At 30.5% G+C, this 19,625-nt stretch overlaps 1 protein-coding gene across 1 annotated transcript in view; it reads right to left on the minus strand.

Moving 5' to 3' along the window:
* LOC145298670 (aminopeptidase O-like) overlaps window positions 1–19,625 on the minus strand; it is a 125,831-nt gene that overhangs the window by 29,757 nt on the left and 76,449 nt on the right. Inside the window, exons 11-12 of the mRNA XM_080144335.1 lie at window positions 13,418–13,487; window positions 6,322–6,381 (exon numbers count right to left, since the gene is read on the minus strand). Coding sequence (XP_080000461.1) covers window positions 6,322–6,381; window positions 13,418–13,487 — 130 coding nt within the window. The remainder of the gene's footprint in view (window positions 1–6,321; window positions 6,382–13,417; window positions 13,488–19,625) is intronic.

Below are 19,625 nucleotides of genomic sequence, written 5' to 3' on the forward strand. Positions count from 1 at the left end.
TGTTATTATTATGAATAATATGTTATTGTTATGAATAATATGTTATTTTAATGAATAATGTGCTATTGTTAAGAATAATATGTTATTGTTATGAATGATATGTTATTGTTATGAATAATATGTTATTGTTATGAATAATATGTTACTTTAATGAATAATGTGTTATTGTTATCAATAATATGTTATTGTTATGAATAATATGTTATTGTTATGAATAATATGTTACTTTAATGAATAATATGTTATTGTTATGAATAATGTGTTATTGTTATGAATAATATGTTATTGTTATGAATAATATGTTACTTTAATGAATAATGTGTTGACCAAGTTATTGTTATGAATAATGTGTTATTGTTATGAATAATATTTTATTGTTATGAATAATATGTTACTTTAATGAATAATGTGTTATTGTTATGAATAATATTTTATTGTTATGAATAATATGTTACTTTAATGAATAATGTGTTATTGTTATGAATAATATTTTATTGTTATGAATAATATGTTACTTTAATGAATAATGTGTTATTGTTATGAATAATATTTTATTGTTATGAATAATATGTTACTTTAATGAATAATGTGTTATTGTTATGAATAATATTTTATTGTTATGAATAATATGTTACTTTAATGAATAATGTGTTATTGTTATGAATAATATTTTATTGTTATGAATAATATGTTACTTTAATGAATAATGTGTTATTGTTATGAATAATATTTTATTGTTATGAATAATATGTTACTTTAATGAATAATGTGTTATTGTTATGAATAATATGTTATTGTTATGAATAATATGTTACTTTAATGAATAATATGTTATTGTTATGAATAATGTGTTATTGTTATGAATAATATGTTATTTTAATGAATAATGTTTTATTGTTATGAATAATATGTTATTTTAATGAATAATGTGTTATTGTTATGAATAATATTTTATTGTTATGAATATTGTGTTATTTTTATGAATCATATGTTATTTTTATGAATAATGTGTTATTTTTATGAATCATGTTATTTTTATGAATAATATGTTATTATTATGAATAATGTTATTTTTATGAATCATATGTTATTGTTATGAATAATGTGTTATTGTTATGAATAATATGTTATTGTTATGAATAATATGTTATTTTTATGAATAATATTTTATTGTTATGAATAATATGTTATTTTATGAATAATATGTTATTGTTATGAATAATATGTTATTGTTATGAATAATATGTTATTTTTATGAATAATATTTTATTATTATGAATAATGTTATTTTTATGAATTATATGTTATTGTTATGAATAATATGTCATTTTTATGAATCATATTTTATTGTTATGAATAATATGTTATTCTTATGAATAATATGTTATTGTTTTGAATAATATATTATTGTTATAAATAATGTTTTATTTTTATGAAAAATATGTTATTGTTATGAATAATATGTTATTGTTATGACTAATATGTTATTTTTATGATGTTATTTTTATGAATAATATGTTATCATTATGATTACTATGTTATCGTTAAGAATAATATTTTGTTGTTATGAATAATATGTTATCGTTAAGAATAATATTTTGTTGTTATGAATATGTTATCTTTAAGAATAATATTTTTTGTTATGAATAATATGTTATCGTTAAGAATAATATTTTGTTATTATGAATAATATGTTATCATTAAGAATAATATTTTATTGTTATGAATAATATGTTATCGTTAAGAATAATATTTTATTGTTATGAATAATATGTTATTGTTATGAATAAGATGTTATTGTTATGAATAATATGTTATTGTTATGAATAATATGTTATTTTTATGAATTATATGTTATTTTTATGAATAATATGTTATTTTTATCAATAATATGTTATTGTTATGAATTATATGTTATCATCATGAATAATATGTTATCTTTAAGAATAATATTTTATTGTTATGAATAAAATGTTATTGTTTTGAATAATATGTTATGATTATGAATAATATGTTATGATTATGAATAATATGTTATTGTTCTGAATAATATGTTATTGTTATGAATGATATGTTATTGTTATGAATAATGTTATTGTTATGGATAATATGTTATTGTTATGAACAATATTTTCTTTTTATGAATAATATGTTATTGTTATGAATAATATGTTATTGTTATTAATAATATGTTATTGTTATGAATAATATGTTATTGTTATGAACAATATGTTATTGTTATGAATAATATGTTATTGTTATGAATAATATGTTATTGTTATGAACAATATGTTATTATTATGAATAATATGTTATTGTTATTAATAATATGTTATTGTTATGAACAATATGTTATTGTTATGAACAATATGTTATTGTTATGAATAATATGTTATTGTTATGAATAATATATTATTGTTATGAATAATATGTTATTGTTATGTACAATATGTTTTTGTTATGAATAATATGTTATCGTTATGAATAATGTTATTGTTATGGATAATAGGTTTATGGATAATATAGAGATAATAATGTTATAGATTCTCTAAAAATCACTAAAGCCAACCTTTTGAGATGAGATAGAGTCATGAATCCTTTGAGAGACGTTAGACTTAGCCTTAGAAATTGCATTTTTGTAGGCATTGCTAGCTCTTCTGTAAGATTATCTAGAAACGTCAGAACTATCATTGTCAGAAAGGGTAATGATACAAAAATAATAAATAAGTAGACAATCTAAGAAAGATAAAATATATAATATATATAAAATTTATAATATATATAAAAGATATATATATATATATATATATAAAAAGAGAGAGAGATAGATAGATAGAGAGAGAGAGAGAGAGAGAGAGAGAGAGAGAAAGAGAGATATAAATAAAGATAAAGCGTATATAGCATTCACTTGACAAAGCAGGGGAGGGTAGAGCGGTAGCTCTAGATATATCTAAGGCTTTTGACAGGGTATGGCATGAATGTCTTCTCAAGAAAATCAGATCATACGGTATCACTGAAAGAATACTTAACATAATTAAATCCTTCTTAGATAAGAGAAAAATCCAGTTTGTCGTTGATGGTTGTATATCTAAACAATATGATATAAATGCGGGAGTGCGCTAGGGTTCTTGCCGTGGACCTCTATTATTCCTAATATTCATAAATGACCTCCCAGACAAAATTGTCTGTGAGATGGGTATATATGCTGATGATACCACGCTCTATAACCGACACGACAGGAAAACAAATAAACACATATCTAGAGAAATGGCAGAAACACTAGAGGATTACCTCCAATCTGTAGTGAAATGGGGACAAAAATGGATGGTCACATTCACTGCTGCCAAGACTAAACTTGTTTCCTTCAATAACTACAAGAAACCTTCTCTACCACCAATAGCAATGGCCAAAGACAATTTTTCTGAAAGTACATCTTTTAAACTCCTCAGCCTAACGTTCACAGGAAACATGAGTTGGAAAAATTATATTGAGAGCATTGCCAGAAACGCTGCGAAAAAGGTAGGTTCTCTCTACTGTGCTAGAAAGCTACTAATGTGCAAAGGTATCCTGTACCTCTATAAGGCCACCATTCGCCCATGTATGGAGTATTGTTGTCATATTTGGGCTGGTGCATTTGCTACTAGTCTCTCACTCCTAGACAAGGTTCAAAAGAGAATCACCAACCTATTAGGTCCTGGACTGTCATCTAAGCTTCAGTCTCTGTCCCATCAGGGAAATGTAGCATCCCTCTGCCTATTCTACAAGTATTTTAATGGTGAATACTATGATGAACTGCAAGCAAGCACTTGTACCCCCTCAACGTAAATACCCTCGACAAACCCGACAAATCCAACAAGCAGCAAAATCCCACCCCTTTCACAGTTGAGATCCCTAGATGTAAGAGAGCCTTCTACTCCAGTAATTTCTTCCTCAGAACCGCTAGACTTTGAAATTCCCTTCCGGGTTGCTGCTTCCCCAACTGTACTGACATGCAGAAGTTCAAGTGTAATGTGAACCGACATCTTGCTGCCCAATTCCCCACATATTACCCCTGTAGCTTATGTCCCTGATAGTAGACCCCTACATCAAAGTGGCAATGTCCCTTGCTTGGGGTGAAAATGTCATAAAAAAAAGACATATAGATGTACATATATATATATATATATATATATATATATATATATATATTACAGAAGAGTATGACAATATTGAAACACCTGCTTGTTGAGCCACACTGATGAGTTGTAAACAGTGAAACAGTATATATATATATATATATATATATATATATATATATATATATATATATAGTCATCCACATACAGTACTGTTTCGCTGTTTCACAGCTCATCAGTGCGGCTAGACAGGCAACTACCTCAAGCCAGGATTGAAACCCGACCGTTTGTGCGGCAGTCAAGGCTCCTAACCATTACGCTATTGGCGGCTGCTTGAACGAGTAGTGAGTTTAACGATGTTTTTGATATCGTCTGAAATACCTCCGCTCGATTTGTTTACACAAAGAGCGTCGCTTATATGCTAATGGTAATTCGTGTTTCACTTCTCAATATGCTCAACTCAAGGTGAGGAGCACTATAGTCATCCACATACAGTACTGTTTCGCTGTTTCACAGCTCATCAGTGCGGCTAGACAGGCAACTACCTCAAGCCAGGATTGAAACCCGACCGTTTGTGCGGCAGTCAAGGCTCCTAACCATTACGCTATTGGCGGCTGCTTGAACGAGTAGTGAGTTTAACGATGTTTTTGATATCGTCTGAAATACCTCCGCTCGATTTGTTTACACAAAGAGCGTCGCTTATATGCTAATGGTAATTCGTGTTTCACTTCTCAATATGCTCAACTCAAGGTGAGGAGCACTATAGTCATCCACATACAGTACTGTTTCGCTGTTTCAGCAGCTTACAGGATATATATATATATATATATATATATATATATATATATATATATCCTGTAAGCTGCTGAAGGACAGAACACCATATATTACTATATAAAACTAAACTCCTTAAGACGATATTTCCCGAAATTCCAACCGTTGCTTACCATAGTATCATTGCTACCAATAGAACAAGGATATGAGATTTGCAAAAGAGAAAAGTTATGTTAGTACAAGAAATAAGTAATTGTTGTGAGGATCAGTAGAAAGCAAAGTCAAAAACAAAACAACAATTTTTCTCTACGAAACAATTAAAATAAACACCATAAATATTTAAAGAGACAAAGAACTTGAAGTATAAAAACATTTTTCTAAAATTATTGGATTTGGCATTAAATAACCAGAAACGGGTTGATATGCCATAAAACAAAACAAAACCATGATACAAGGTGGAACGATAAAATTATTGCCCTAAAGAAAACAACACTACGACTTTAGTTAAAAACTTTTATTGAAAAAATCAATTAAGGTAACCTGATTATGTAGTAGAGCTGACACTTATTCAATGTAGCCACCTTCGGCCTCAATCACCATCTCGATACAGGTTCGGAACTTGGAACATGCCTTTTTCATAAGGGCTGACAGGAGCTTGGCAAATACTCGGCAGATGGCAGCGATCAAGCTGGTTTTGGTGTTGTGGGGAGTCATGTTTGTGATGCTCTCGATGTATGACCAAACAGAAGTAGTTCAGTGGGTTTAGGTCGAAGGAAAAGGAGAGGCCAGTGAGAGAAGTGTACAAAGTTGTAGCACTCCTTCTGAAGCCAAGCCTGGGTCTTTTTGGATTTGTGGGCCAGTGCCGAGTCCTGCTGCCACACCCAAGGTCTACCTGATTGCACCAGAAGATCACCATACTCTTCAGCACATCCAGGTATACTTTGGTGTTGACTTTTGAGTGAACTTCGAAGATGTGAGGTGATATGATGTGGTCTCACTTGAAACCACACCAAAGATCATAACTGTAGCCAGAAACTTTGTTTTCATCACCCTATGCATGTCCCTGTTATTCGTGGTAATACAGTGATACATTTTGAGGGTGCTGGCAATGGTTCTGTTATCATAACTTGGATAGGCAGAGAGTATGAGTTGGATAGCAACACATCTCTGATCTCACTCGTTGAACATTGTGTTACTTTCAGGCATTATAGAAGGCTCCCATCGCTCTTGGGATTTGTACACAATTGGTCAACTAGTAGATGGCCAGCAACAACAAAAAAAAAACGGTTTTCATTAAACAAAAATGGAATCCTTTCATCTTTTCTATGGCGACAATTTAAACAACCCAAGAACAACTAATCTTATCTTCTGGTGGCGACAGCTTTAAAACAATGTCTAAAATATTAAATAGACAATAAAACCTTTAACTCACCTGTTCATAGACGTCATTGATTAATTTGACTTGTTTGTTGGGATGCAGATTTTCTAACACCTGTAATGAGAAATTAAATCTCTATGTTAATAATGTGTGTCTGTGTACTTTTCATGTCAATGTAACTTTGATAATTATGCATTTAGTTATTATTTCTTTTTTGATTGTTAATTGATTATTTAACCAAAACAAAAATGCATATAAGATAAAAAGTAATAATTAAAAATTCTAATCCAAAATAATTTAATTACAAAATTAAATTTACCAAAATGCATTTAGGTTTATTTGTAAGCAAGTTAACCATTTTTAACTTTGCATTTATATTTAAAAAAAAAAATGAATTTGAAAAGTATTTGGAGGCATTAAAACCATATTAGAAAACTACAGTACTTCTGAACTGGGAGGGAGGGACTCATGAGAGATTCCCATGTCAGTAAGAAAGGGACCAGCCTCTAGTAGTCTTCCTAAGTTTTTATCAGACTTAGCTAAAGAAGATTGTCCTTGATTCAGTTGTTGGATCGTTGGATTGCATCCATGAAGGAGATAGCATTCATCGGTGTTAGCTTTTCTGATCTCTACTAGGCTGGCAACTTCCTGTTTCACATCTGAAAGAAAACAGAGCTATAAAACTTGACATAGTGACATGGAAATAGAAACAACCTTAGAAGTAGCTAGTGTTCCCAACGATGCTGTGTTGAACAGAGCTGAGAGGAAAAAGATAACAATAAGAATACCAATGACATGAAAAGAAACTGGAATCTTATGAAGATCTCTATCATTCCAGTTATTATAGAAGCAACTGGAGTCAAGATAAAGAATTTCACAAACTACCTCGCAAATATACCCGGTGAACCAAGTGCAAGAGAGATACAAACAATTACACTTGAAGGGATGGTCAGAATCTTAAAAAGATCTCTAGGTTGGAATATATAAGATAGCGGGTGAATTTTTGGCATCTGGTAGGATGCCCCACTCCCAGCTTGAACAAAATGATAAGAAAATTGGGGGACAAAGGTGAAATGAACAATGCCAGTAAGGAGGTGCAGGTTGTTCAGGTTTGTGAGTTCCAGGCAACCAATAACTAAGCGACGTCTTGTTCAATGCTGAGTTTAGTTTTTTGACATCAGTTGAGCAGTACAAGTTTATTTCGCAGTGGAATAGCACAGGGCCACGGCAGCACATCTTAATGTGTGGGCTGTGATTCATCACTCAGATTTGATCAGTTTCTAAAAGCTGCCTGGTCATTACAAAATATGATGAGAATAAACAGCAAATTAGACAAGAGGTGCTGGGAAAAGGGAATACAGGGAGAGGAAGTATTAAACAGAAAAGTTTCATAGAATAATCATCGAAGAATTTCATTACCGTATCACCTAAAAAAGTATAAACTATAAAATTAACACAGCTTCCCTTCTCTACTCAATTTTTCCTTTTTTTCTCCTCTTTCTCATCCCCTCTTGTTTCATTTCTTCCCTTCTTTTTCGAATAAATCCATAGAACTGTTTTAAGTTTCTCACTTTTAAGTCAGCTACTAACCTGACTAGCTTGTTTCATCTGAAGGTGCCCCTACACGGTTGAAATAAATTTATAATGAGATGTGACTAATAAGTTTGTGTTGTATTTTTTCATTTAACCCTTACATATATATATATATATATATATATATATATATATATATATATATATATATATAATATTTTCGCAAAATAAAGACAACCAAATATAAAATGAGAACATCACATGGTGTATTTCGTTATGCCTTACAACTGTTTCGTAACCATTTGGACAAATTCAAACGTTACATCATCAAAAAATATTCCAAAATAGCTACTCTTCAGACGGCAAAATACATTTGTTATACATATATGAATAGATTCATAATCCTTCTTTTAAGGGATGAAGCAGTTGGACTCACCACTATACCAATTTCTTTATTTTATTTTTGTTTTTTTTATTTTTTCAATTGTCTTTGAATTGATTATTTAACAATTTCTTATGTTTATATTCAAGTAATCTTTTAATATTTAAAAAAAGTTTTGATAATTATTTTCTCAATTTATTTATTTTATTTATTTTTTTTCCTAAATACACCTTCAAATTTTAGTTTCTATTTATATGTTTAACTACTCTTTCTCAATCCGCTATAGTTTCGTATAAATTTTATTTAAGTGTTACAATCTATTAGTTAATGTTTTTTCGTTTTTTTCTTTATACGTTATATCTAAAGGAAAGAATTATAATTAAAAAATTTATTCAAATAATATTTATTAAAATTTATTTTCATCCTTTACTGTTTATGTCAATAATTAAAGTTTTAAATTTTACTTATTAAGTCTTATCATTATTTAAGTATTACATTTTTATTTTTAATCCTTATTATCTATACATTGTAAGGGAGATAACTCACTTTTCCTAAAATTTATTTATCATTTATCGAAATTACATGTATTCTTACTTTAATATTTTTACTTTAGTATTTATTAATCACCTTTGCTTGATTTTAAACTTATAGTTCGAACCTTATCCTCTTTATATCAATCTAGGTTCAATTTCTCCTTTATTTTTCATCAACTTTATATTTTGATTTAATCTATTTTAATCCATCATGATCTTTTCATCTCCATATCTTACATTTACAGTTAATTAGATTTTATTATTTCTTCTTGTGTTATTGAAATTACTCAAGTGTTAGTTTATTACGAATAATGTTTATGAAGTATAAATGCATTCATATTTCCCTTATTTAGGTTATAATTAGTTTAGCTTCTATATGTTAATTCGGTGATCTTTTAATTTATTTATTGTACCATTCTAAAATCTTTGTATCAAGTTTAATATTCTCTTACCATACAAACGTTTCACTCAAAACTTATTCCTTAATTTTTTTATGTATATACATATTTTTATTTATTTGTTTATCAAGCAAAGGGGCAGCTGGCGTTAAATTCACCTGATCTTTGTTCTTTTCTGTGAGTATATATATATATATATATATATATATATATATATATATATATATATATATGAACAAATGATTAAAAAAACATGTTAAAAGACATCTTGAAAAAGAGTTAAAAACATATTTAATTTAAAAAAAAAAAGGAAGCACAAGATCTTGTGCTTCCTTTTTTTAAAATTAAATATGTTTTTAACTCTTTTTCAAGATGTCTTTTAACATGTTTTTTTAATCATTTGTTCATATTATAAGCTCTATTTCCTTTTCGGTTTTATTGAGCTTTTACATCTGGCTGAGTTTATTTTACTTGTAAATATTAACTCTTTAATATTTATAATATATTTTAAGTTTACCATTTTGATTACCTTCGTAAACTTATTGTAATTTTTATTTTTTTTAATTTTTATATATATATATATATATATATATATATATAGTAAGTTATAAAATATATATGGCAATTAAGCTACACAGAATATTCTGCGTTCCATCCATGCTAGGATTCATCAGGCTGACGAATCCTAGTATGGATGAAACACAGAATATTCTGTGTAGCTTAATTGCCATATATATTTTATAACTTACTACTTAGCTCTAACTATGTATTGAGCACTGTTGAAGTAAATACTTCAAGTTTACGCATAAATTTATACTTTTGTATATTAATTTATGTGATTAAATCAAGTAATCATATATATATATATATATATATATATATATATATATATATATATACAGGGTGGAACAATAAAATTGTTGCCCTAAAGAAAGCAACACTACGTTTTTTTTATACTTTTATTGAAAAATCAATTCAGGTAACTTGATTATGTAGTAGAGCTGACATCAATTCAATGTAGCCACCTTCGGCCTCAATCACCATCTCGATACAGGTTCGGAACTTGGAGCATTCCTTTTCCACAAGGGCTGACAGGAGCTTGGCGAATACTTGATTATGTAGTAGAATTGACATCTATGCAATGTAGCTGCCTTCAGCCTCAATCATCGCCCTGGTATGGGTCTGGAATTGGGAGAATGCCTTTTCCATAAGGGCTGGCAGGAGTTTGGCGAATACTTGGCAGATGGTGGCGATCAGGCCAACTTTGGTGTTGTATGGTGTTAATGTTTTTAATGTTCTCAATGTTTAACCAAACGAAGTAGTCCAACAGGTTCAGGTTGGGGGAGGAGTGGGGGCCAATGAAAGAAGGGTACAAAGTTGTAGCACTCCTTCTGAAGCCAGGCCTGGGTCTCTTTGGACTTGTGAGCCGGCACCGAGTCCTGCTGCCACACCCAGGGTCGCCCAGTAGCCATGTGATTGCACCAAAGAATCACCACACTCTTAAGCACATCCAGATACACTTCGATGCTGACTTTCATGCTGACTTTGAAGATGTGAGGTGGCATGATGTGACCCTTACTTGAAACTACAATAAAGGTCATAACTGTGGCCGGAAACTTTTTGATCGTTACCCGCGGCATGTTCCTGTTATTCGTGGCAATCCAGCAATGCATTTTGAGGGCGCTGGCAACGGTCCGTTTTTCATAACTTGGATCAGTAGAGAGGATGAGTTCTACATGCATGAGAGCATGTGCATCTCTGATCTTGCTTGTTGAACATTGTGTCACTTTCAGACATGATAGAAGGCTCCTATCGCTTTTAGAATTTGTACACAACTGGCCAACTAGTAGATGTAACAAAAAAATAAAATCGGTTTTCATCAAACGGAAATATAAGCATATCATCTTTTCTAGGGTGACAATTTTATCGTTGCACCCAGTATATATATATACAGTATAACTCCGCTTCGTTCAAATTAGAGGATGCTGTTCAAGTTTCATGATAAAAAAATGTGCTGCAGTTAACTTTAATCTTCTAAGAATTAAGAAATAGTAAATGAAATTCATTGCTATATGATACTTCAAGTATATATTAAGTTGAGTTTACGATATATTGCAAGTAAGAATTGTTAAATATTATTACCAGGAACAAAAACATTGAAAATAAATTAAATCTACCCTTACTTGTTAGGTATTTATTACCTAAGTTATCATCTACAGAAATCATACATTTATGTAAAATACAGTTTTTTTTTATTTATTCATTGAATGAGTCTCATTGCAGTTTCTATTTTCATCGATTGAGTTCTCAGGCACTGCAATTGTATTCAGTAAGCGATCACGAAAATCTATAATTTCTTGGTTCTGTAGCTTTATGATTATATCTCTTCGGAGTCACATTGCTTGCAAAACATAGTTGTCACTAAAGTAAGGACTTTTTTCTAGAAATTTTATAACCGTCTCCATAGACTTTTCTGCATTATCCCATGATATTGCTTCATCAGAGTGTTCTTGGTTATTTACATTAGGGTCAAGAGAATGGGACCTGTTGCTATGTTCATCACCATTACTGCCTTCAGGATATTGATCAGTAGTTTCCTCATCTTGTTGCACCCATATTTCAACATCATTTGCATTAAGTGATTTAAGAACAGCGTGGTTGGTCAGTAACCATTTGGTTTCAAGAATTTTTTCTAGACCAGATGTATTCTCTGATTCTTTCAGTTCAGAAGCCTTTGGCGCTGGACATAATTTACCCCATGCTTTTGATAATGTGCTTGCTCGAACTTGATTCCATGCACTTGCGAGAGAAAATATGGCATCTTTGATAGTAAAATGGCACTGAAAATCGCTTATACTCACAGTACTATTTATCATATTCATCATGAAATAATTTCTGTAGAAACATTTTAAGTTCCAAATAATCCCTTGATCCATAGGTTGGATGATAGAAGTCACATTAGGGGGTAAGTAGCACACAAAAATATTCCCACAAAATTGCACTAGTTCTGACTCAGGAGGATGTACTCTACAATTGTCCAACAGAAGCAAGCACTTTGAATCAGGTTTACCTAATTCAAGAAAACGACTCTGGACAACTGGCACGAATTCTTGCAAAAACTATTTTTTTAAACAACTGTTGATTCATCCATCCATTTCGTGAAGAATAATAGGATACTGGCAAAGGCGAAACTCCTTTCAATGCTCGGGGGCACTTGGATAAAAGAAGCTTAGGTTTATGAGAAGCATTAGCACATACCATCACTGTTAGTCTTTCTTTATTTAATTTGAATCCTTTTATTTTCTTCTCCTCGGATCCGGCTAATGTTTTTGTAGGTAAGCACTTCCAATTTACGCCACTTTCATTGACGTTGTAAACATCCTCTGGTGTTAAAGCATAATCGGCAATTATCATCTTAAATTTGTCACAATAATTTGATGCTGTGTGTATATCAGTAGACCGTTGTGCGCCTGACATTGTCAATTGTCTTATACCACGTCTACTCTTAAAGCTCCTATGCCAGTCTTCACTGAATTTCATATCTTCTGCGATATTCAACTCTTCCTTAAGAGAGAGATTTTGCTTTAGCAGTTAACATGGGCCCAGATATTGTTACACCTTCATTCCGTTTTGCTACAAACCACTCATGCAATATTCAATCGAATTCAACTTGCTTTGGTCTGCGAAGAGTCCTTCTTTTGACATGTCTTTTATTTGGAGAGAAAGGAGCAGCCTTCAATATTTCTTCCTTTTTCTTTTTGATGTAAAACAGTGTACTTCTTCCAATCTAATAATCTCTCAATATAACACTATTTTCAACTCCAGCATCTAATTTTTCTATAATTTGACATTTTTCGAGTAAAGTCAGTGTCACTTGTTTTCTTTTAGAGTTACAAGCCATTGTGATGGGTTGTTTTACACTATTTTAAATATAGCAATCTGAAAAAAAAAATTACAGTTAGCGTAAATTAATTATCAATAGCTAATCTACATTAATTACATAGTAACAATATTAACATTTCTGCGCAATATCTGACTAAACCATGTAAACAGTTTTACTGCAACTCCGCATCAAATATGTTAATACAATTTCAATGACAAGGCAGTCCAAGTTTAGAGAAAGTCCAGGTTTAGAAGTCCAAATGAGAGGCAGTCCAACTTTAGAGGAAGTTCAAATTAAAGGAGTTTTACTGTATATAAATATATATTTCATGGATGATTTTGCACTAAAAAACAGGTGCTGCCAAGATAATTATATATATAATTAAAGACATTTATTATTATTCAGTAGTGAAGAATCTTACTTTTGGTAATCCAGGTTTGTCTAACCATTCATCACAAATCTGTTTTTCATTGAGATCGCACCTTTCTGCCCTAGAAAAAAAACATAAATGATTTTTTGAAATTAAAACTAATCGTATAATGAATAATCAAAATATTATATACCTTGTCCATCGAATAATAATACACATGCTCTTGCAGAAATCTTTTGTTATTTCTTATATAACAGTGAATTACTAATATATATATATATATATATATATATATATATATATATTAGTTTATTAATATAAACAGATTTACATAGTCGTAACACTGGGCATGCTAATGTTTCAATCAAATGATTGATTAAAAGCAGAAGTCCTTGTCAGGCGACTTAATAAATGGCTGCTTTCCACAGAAATATAAAAAACAATGTCGTCTTCATGTTTCAAAAACTTTATAATATATATATATATATATATATATATATATATATATATATATATATATATATATATATATATATATATATATATATATATATATATATTAGTCTAAAGACGCTTTGAAGAATTGAAGAAAAAAAAATGCAAAAATAAAAATAAAGAATGCAGTTTAAATTCCCGGAAGGAAAAAAAAAATTACATTAACCTATCGCAGACTTAGCACCTGCATAATCCGACTTCTAAAAATATTATAATGACAAAAGAGAATTCTTTTATATAAGGATGGAAAAAAAAGCCATTAACTAAGGTTGTTAAATAGAAATAGACTTAGCGCATGCATAAGCCGATTTCGCAAAAGTCTTTAATTTTAAAACAGAATTTAATTACATAAGGATGAAAAGAGAAAACCTTAACTTCAATTTTGTCAATGGAAAACAGGGACCATTATATATATATATATATATATATATATATATATATATGTATATATATATATATATATATATATATATATATACCCGTTCACATACACCTTTCACGATAACGCTAGAACCCAGAATTAGATAGAATCGAGCAATTGCATCGACAACGGACAACGCCAGACCCAAAGTGGGTTCCGATGTACTGCAGTATCTGATTTGGTATCTAATTCTGGGTTCTAGCTTCATCGTGAAAGGTGTATGTGAACGGGTATTTATATAACTAGCTATAATCTCTTCTTAATGTCTAATATATATATATATATATATATATATATATATATATATATATATATATATATATATTGTGCTATAGTCTTCTTATACTCTTCCATATTTATCATATATATATATATATATAGTTATATTTGGGATAAATGGGGAAAAATATTGGAATCACCTCATTAATAACATAAAGTTAGATGTGATGTGCCAAGATGCAGTTTTGTGAAAGGATTTTATCCTTTGAAGTTGACACTTCTAATGGTTTCAGCCACAACCACTTCCAACTATGGTTTAAACTATGCTTAATTAATAGTTTGCTTAACTTTAATGTTATAAAAAGGATAAAAATAAAAATAAAAATAAAAAAGATAAAAACAAAAATAAAAAAATAAAAATAAAAATAAAAAGGATAAAAATAAAAATAAAAATAAAAAGGATAAAAACAAAAATAAAAAAATAAAAATAAAAATAAAAAGGATAAAAACAAAAATAAAAAAATAAAAATAAAAATAAAAAGGATAAAAACAAAAATAAAAAAAATAAAAATAAAAATAAAAAAGATAAAAAAAATAAAAAAATAAAAATAAAAAGGATAAAAATAAAAATAAAAAGGATAAAAACAAAAATAAAAAAATAAAAATAAAAAGGATAAAAATAAAAATAAAAATAAAGATAATAAAAATAAAAAATAAAAAATAAAAATAAAAAATAAAAATAATAAAAATAAAAAGGATAAAAATAAGCATAAAAATAAAAAGGATAAAAATAAAAATAAAAACAAAAATAAAAATAAACTAAGGAAGTTAAGATAAGATGAAATAAAAGCATGAGATAAATGTATGGATCAGCGGCATTTTCTTATTTATCCTCCGCAGATCTACCCCCTATTCCAAATGAAATACTTTTCTGTGTCCCACTCCCTAATCCAAGATAAGATTCTATTTTTGTAGGTAATATAAGAAAATGGTTTTGTATCTTGAGTGAATTTTCGAGGGAAATTCTTGGCCTGAAGACATAGTCTCCCTAAAACGGGTAATTACAGAAACATGTATGCACATATGTAGCCATTAATGTTTGTATAAATAAATTATGTATATATATATATATATATATATATATATATATATATATATATATATATATATATATATATATCCATCCGTATATGTTAGTGAAAAGTCGATTCTAATATTTTTCCCCCATTCCGATAAAATTACCAATTCTGTTCTAAATTCCTGATTTCAGTTCTTTTACAATCTCTAAATATTTGCTTTTTATTTTTTATTTGTATTATTGTAAAAACTCACATAATATATGCAAACGTAAAAATAAACTTGTGGAGATGGAGGAGGTGTCCTACAGATTTAAATTTTAAAATCAATAAGTATTAATCATTTTATCATTGGGGTTGCAGTAGGAAATTAAGTTTTGAACAAAAGTATTAAAAGAAAATATTAAATAAAAGAATCGAATTTGGTATTGGAAAATAGGCACAATTTTTTTTCCGATTCTAATACGGATATCCAACAAAAAATTCTGATTTTTTTTATTCCTCATTTCCATTAAGCGTCTCAACACAATTGTATATACACACATGTATGTAATTCACATGATATTAGTTTGTATGTTTTTGGTATTTTAAAATCGACAAAATGTCGATTGTAAACTATTAATTAAACATAATTTAAACCATAGCTGGAAGGGGTTATTGCTGAAACCATTGGAAGTTTCAACTTCAAAGGATAAAGTCATTTCACAAAACTGCATCTTTGCACATCGCATCTAATTTTAAAAATAATTAAATTAAATAAACAGAGTAATTGCCCAATGACCATGTTTCTCATATAAATAAGAAATATGCTATTTGGATCAACAGTATTTGCTTTTTTATTTATTTATTTTTTTCTGATGATGAATCATAACTTATCAAGGCCAAAAGCTACTTGAGAAGTAAGGTTAATGAGATGGCATGATTGTTAGTTATGAAATGAAGAGTGGCACAATAATAAGGTCATTTTTTCGTGGTCGGGAACCTCAGCTCCCCACATTTGGGGGGGGGGGGCTTATAACGGATTTTCTTTGTGCTTTTGAGGAGCCAAGTAAAATTTTAAAATGTGTTATTGTAACAGGGTGAAGAACACGGCCCCTCGCTCAGCTAGGGTTGACAGAGAGTGGCAGCTGCAGATCAACGTTGACTGACATTGGCTTCCAAAAGGTTAACCTTCAGAACAATCCATCCCCGCAGAAAGTACTTGACTCGTGATGCAGTTCTCTACCTATGTAAGAGTCAGATATCTCCTCAGATGGAGTACTGCTCTCTGGGGAGGCACCTTCGACAGCATACTTTCTTGCATAGACAGAGTTCCAAATCTACTTAGAAATCTAGTGGAGGATGATCTCTTCTATCTCTTACAGCTCTTTTCTCGGACAAAATAAATGATAAAATTGTCTCTGAGATGGGTATATTTGCTGATGACGCCACTCTCTGTAAAAAGCACGAGGGGAAAACAAATGAACACATATCTAAGGAAATGGCAGAAACACAAGAGAAAAACCTCCAATCTGTAGTGGAATGGGGACAAAAAATAGATGGTCACATTCAATGCTGCTAAGACTAAACTTGTTTCCTTTAATAATTACAAGAAACCTTCTCTACCACTAATAGCAATGGCCAAAAACACATTACCTGAAAGTACTTCTTTCAAATTCCTATGCCCAACGTTCACAGCAAACATGAGTTGGAACAGATACGCTGAGAGCATTGCCAAGGCTGCTGCAAAAGAATGTGGGCTCTCTCTACCATGCTAGAAAGCTAATTACATCTTAAAGTATCCTGTACCTCAAAAAAGGCCACCATTCGCCTATGTATGGGGTACTGTTGTCACATTTGGGCTGTAATTCTTTTCCCCTTTGTCAGAAACATCGTTCACAGAATGTGAAGACTATATGACAAAATGAAGGGAGTAGGAGGTAAAAGTAAACCTAACATCCACTTTTTATTCTCTACATGTTAGCATTATCAATACATATCAATACATTCTATATTCAATTTGTATTTCTTCATATACGGTGCTGTAGAAATACCTCCTACATTTTGAACTTTCAACAATATGTTGCTAATAAATTTATACAAGTGCCAATGGGGTCCTGGATATGACCTTAAACTATATCCGATGGTGAAGCCCCAAGCTTGTGGGCTTTGGGGAGTGTGGAACCACTCTTTAATTGCCATTGCTCCCAGGTCCACTCTGCTCCGGAGTGGTAGTACTTGTTAGGATCCCAACTATGGGTTGAATGGAAACTGACTTGAAAAAAACAAATATATTCTACTAGCATTTCAGCCCGGCGTTGCCCGGGTGTTTGGAGGAGTATGTTGAGCAAAAAAAAAAAAAAGCGGTCAATTTTTTTTAACTTTGACCCCTATTATGATCTCTTAACATTTATTGTTTTGGGCTCAAATCAAGTTATTCAGTTAGATCCATGTCCAAGGAACCTATATCTAAAATTTCAAGTGTTTAGACCCAAAATTATCGGAGGAGTTTGGTAGAGTTCTCAAAGGTCAAATCGTTGAACTTTGACCCCATAACAGCCAAATTTCTGTCCGAAAACCGATCACATAGATTTTCCCAAATCTCAGTACTCTGTATATCAAATTTCGAGTCTGTAGACTAAAAATTGACAAAGTTATTGCATAGGGAAATGTACACACACAGACACACACACAGATATGTTTACTTTTATAGATATACTAGCATGGGTTCCCGGCGTTGCCCGGATGTTTGGAGGTGTATGCTGAGCAAAAAAAGAAAAAAAGCGGTCAATTTTAAAAAAATTTTGACCCCTATTATGACCCCTTAAAATTAATTGTTTTGGGCTCAAATCATATTATTCAGTTAGATCCATGTCCAAGGAACCTATATCTAAAATTTCAAGTGTTTAGACACAAAATATTCGGAGGAGTTTGGTAGAGTTCTCAAAGGTCAAATCGTTGAACTTTGACCCCATAACAGCCAAATTTCTTGCGGAAAACCGATCACATAGATTTTTCCAAATCTCAGTACTCTGTATATCAAAGTTCGAGTCTGTAGACTAAAAATTGACAGAGTTATTGCATATGGAAATGTACACAGACAGACAGACACACAAACACGTTCACTTTTATAGATATATAGATAGATTTAAAAAAATTTCTTCAAAATCACTGGATTCGGTATTAAATAACCTGAAAAGGGTTGATATGCCGTAAAACAAAAACAACCAACCAACCACAAGTGCCAATGATGTTTTCATTTAGCTAATTACTTGTCATTTTTTTTTTTCAGATATTCTCATCAAGCATTATAGTTTGGACTGGTCACATGATGCTTTTACTATATAAATGTTTTTGAAGAATGATGAATCTGTAACTGCAACACGGAGAGCTTCCCAAGTTCATTACAACTTAGGACAGCATGAAAATCAGTACAGTTGTGGGTTGCAAATTTCAGAGCTACAGGTTCACCACTTAAAAGAAAGCCACCTGCAAGGCCTTAAAGCGTTCAAATGCCAGACAGTATTCAAGCTGTGAGACTTTTACTCACTCTCCTACACATTCAGCTCACAAACATGCTTTGGCCTTGGGATTATCTGATCGAACAGTTAGAAGAATTCTACACACTGATATGCGGTTCCACCAATACAAATTAATAACTTCACAGAAACCTTTGGATAGGGCCCACAAAAGAGTTTTCAGTCTAATAGGTCCCACTTTGTTGACTAAGCTCCAATTCACCACAACGTTGCATCTATGTGTCTGTTTTTACAAATATTTTAATGGAATATGCTCAAAAGAACTCGTTGCACTTGTGCCCCCTCGACATACATATCCCTGACTAACCTGCTTAACAACAAAATCTCACCCCTTCACTGTTGAGAACTCTAAATGCCGGAAAGCTTTTTTATTGTAATAGTTTCTTTCCTCGAACAGCTAAACATTGCTTCCCTGACAGTACTGATATGCAGAAGTTAAAATGTAATATAAACCAACATCTTGTTAATCTTTCCTAAGCATAGCCCTGAATAGCCTTCTATTTCTTGTAATAAATAATTTTACCAAGAAT

This window comes from Euprymna scolopes, chromosome 2, assembly GCF_053919585.1.
Source record: "Euprymna scolopes isolate OS-2025 chromosome 2, ASM5391958v1, whole genome shotgun sequence".
Classification (NCBI taxonomy): domain Eukaryota; kingdom Metazoa; phylum Mollusca; class Cephalopoda; order Sepiida; family Sepiolidae; genus Euprymna; species Euprymna scolopes.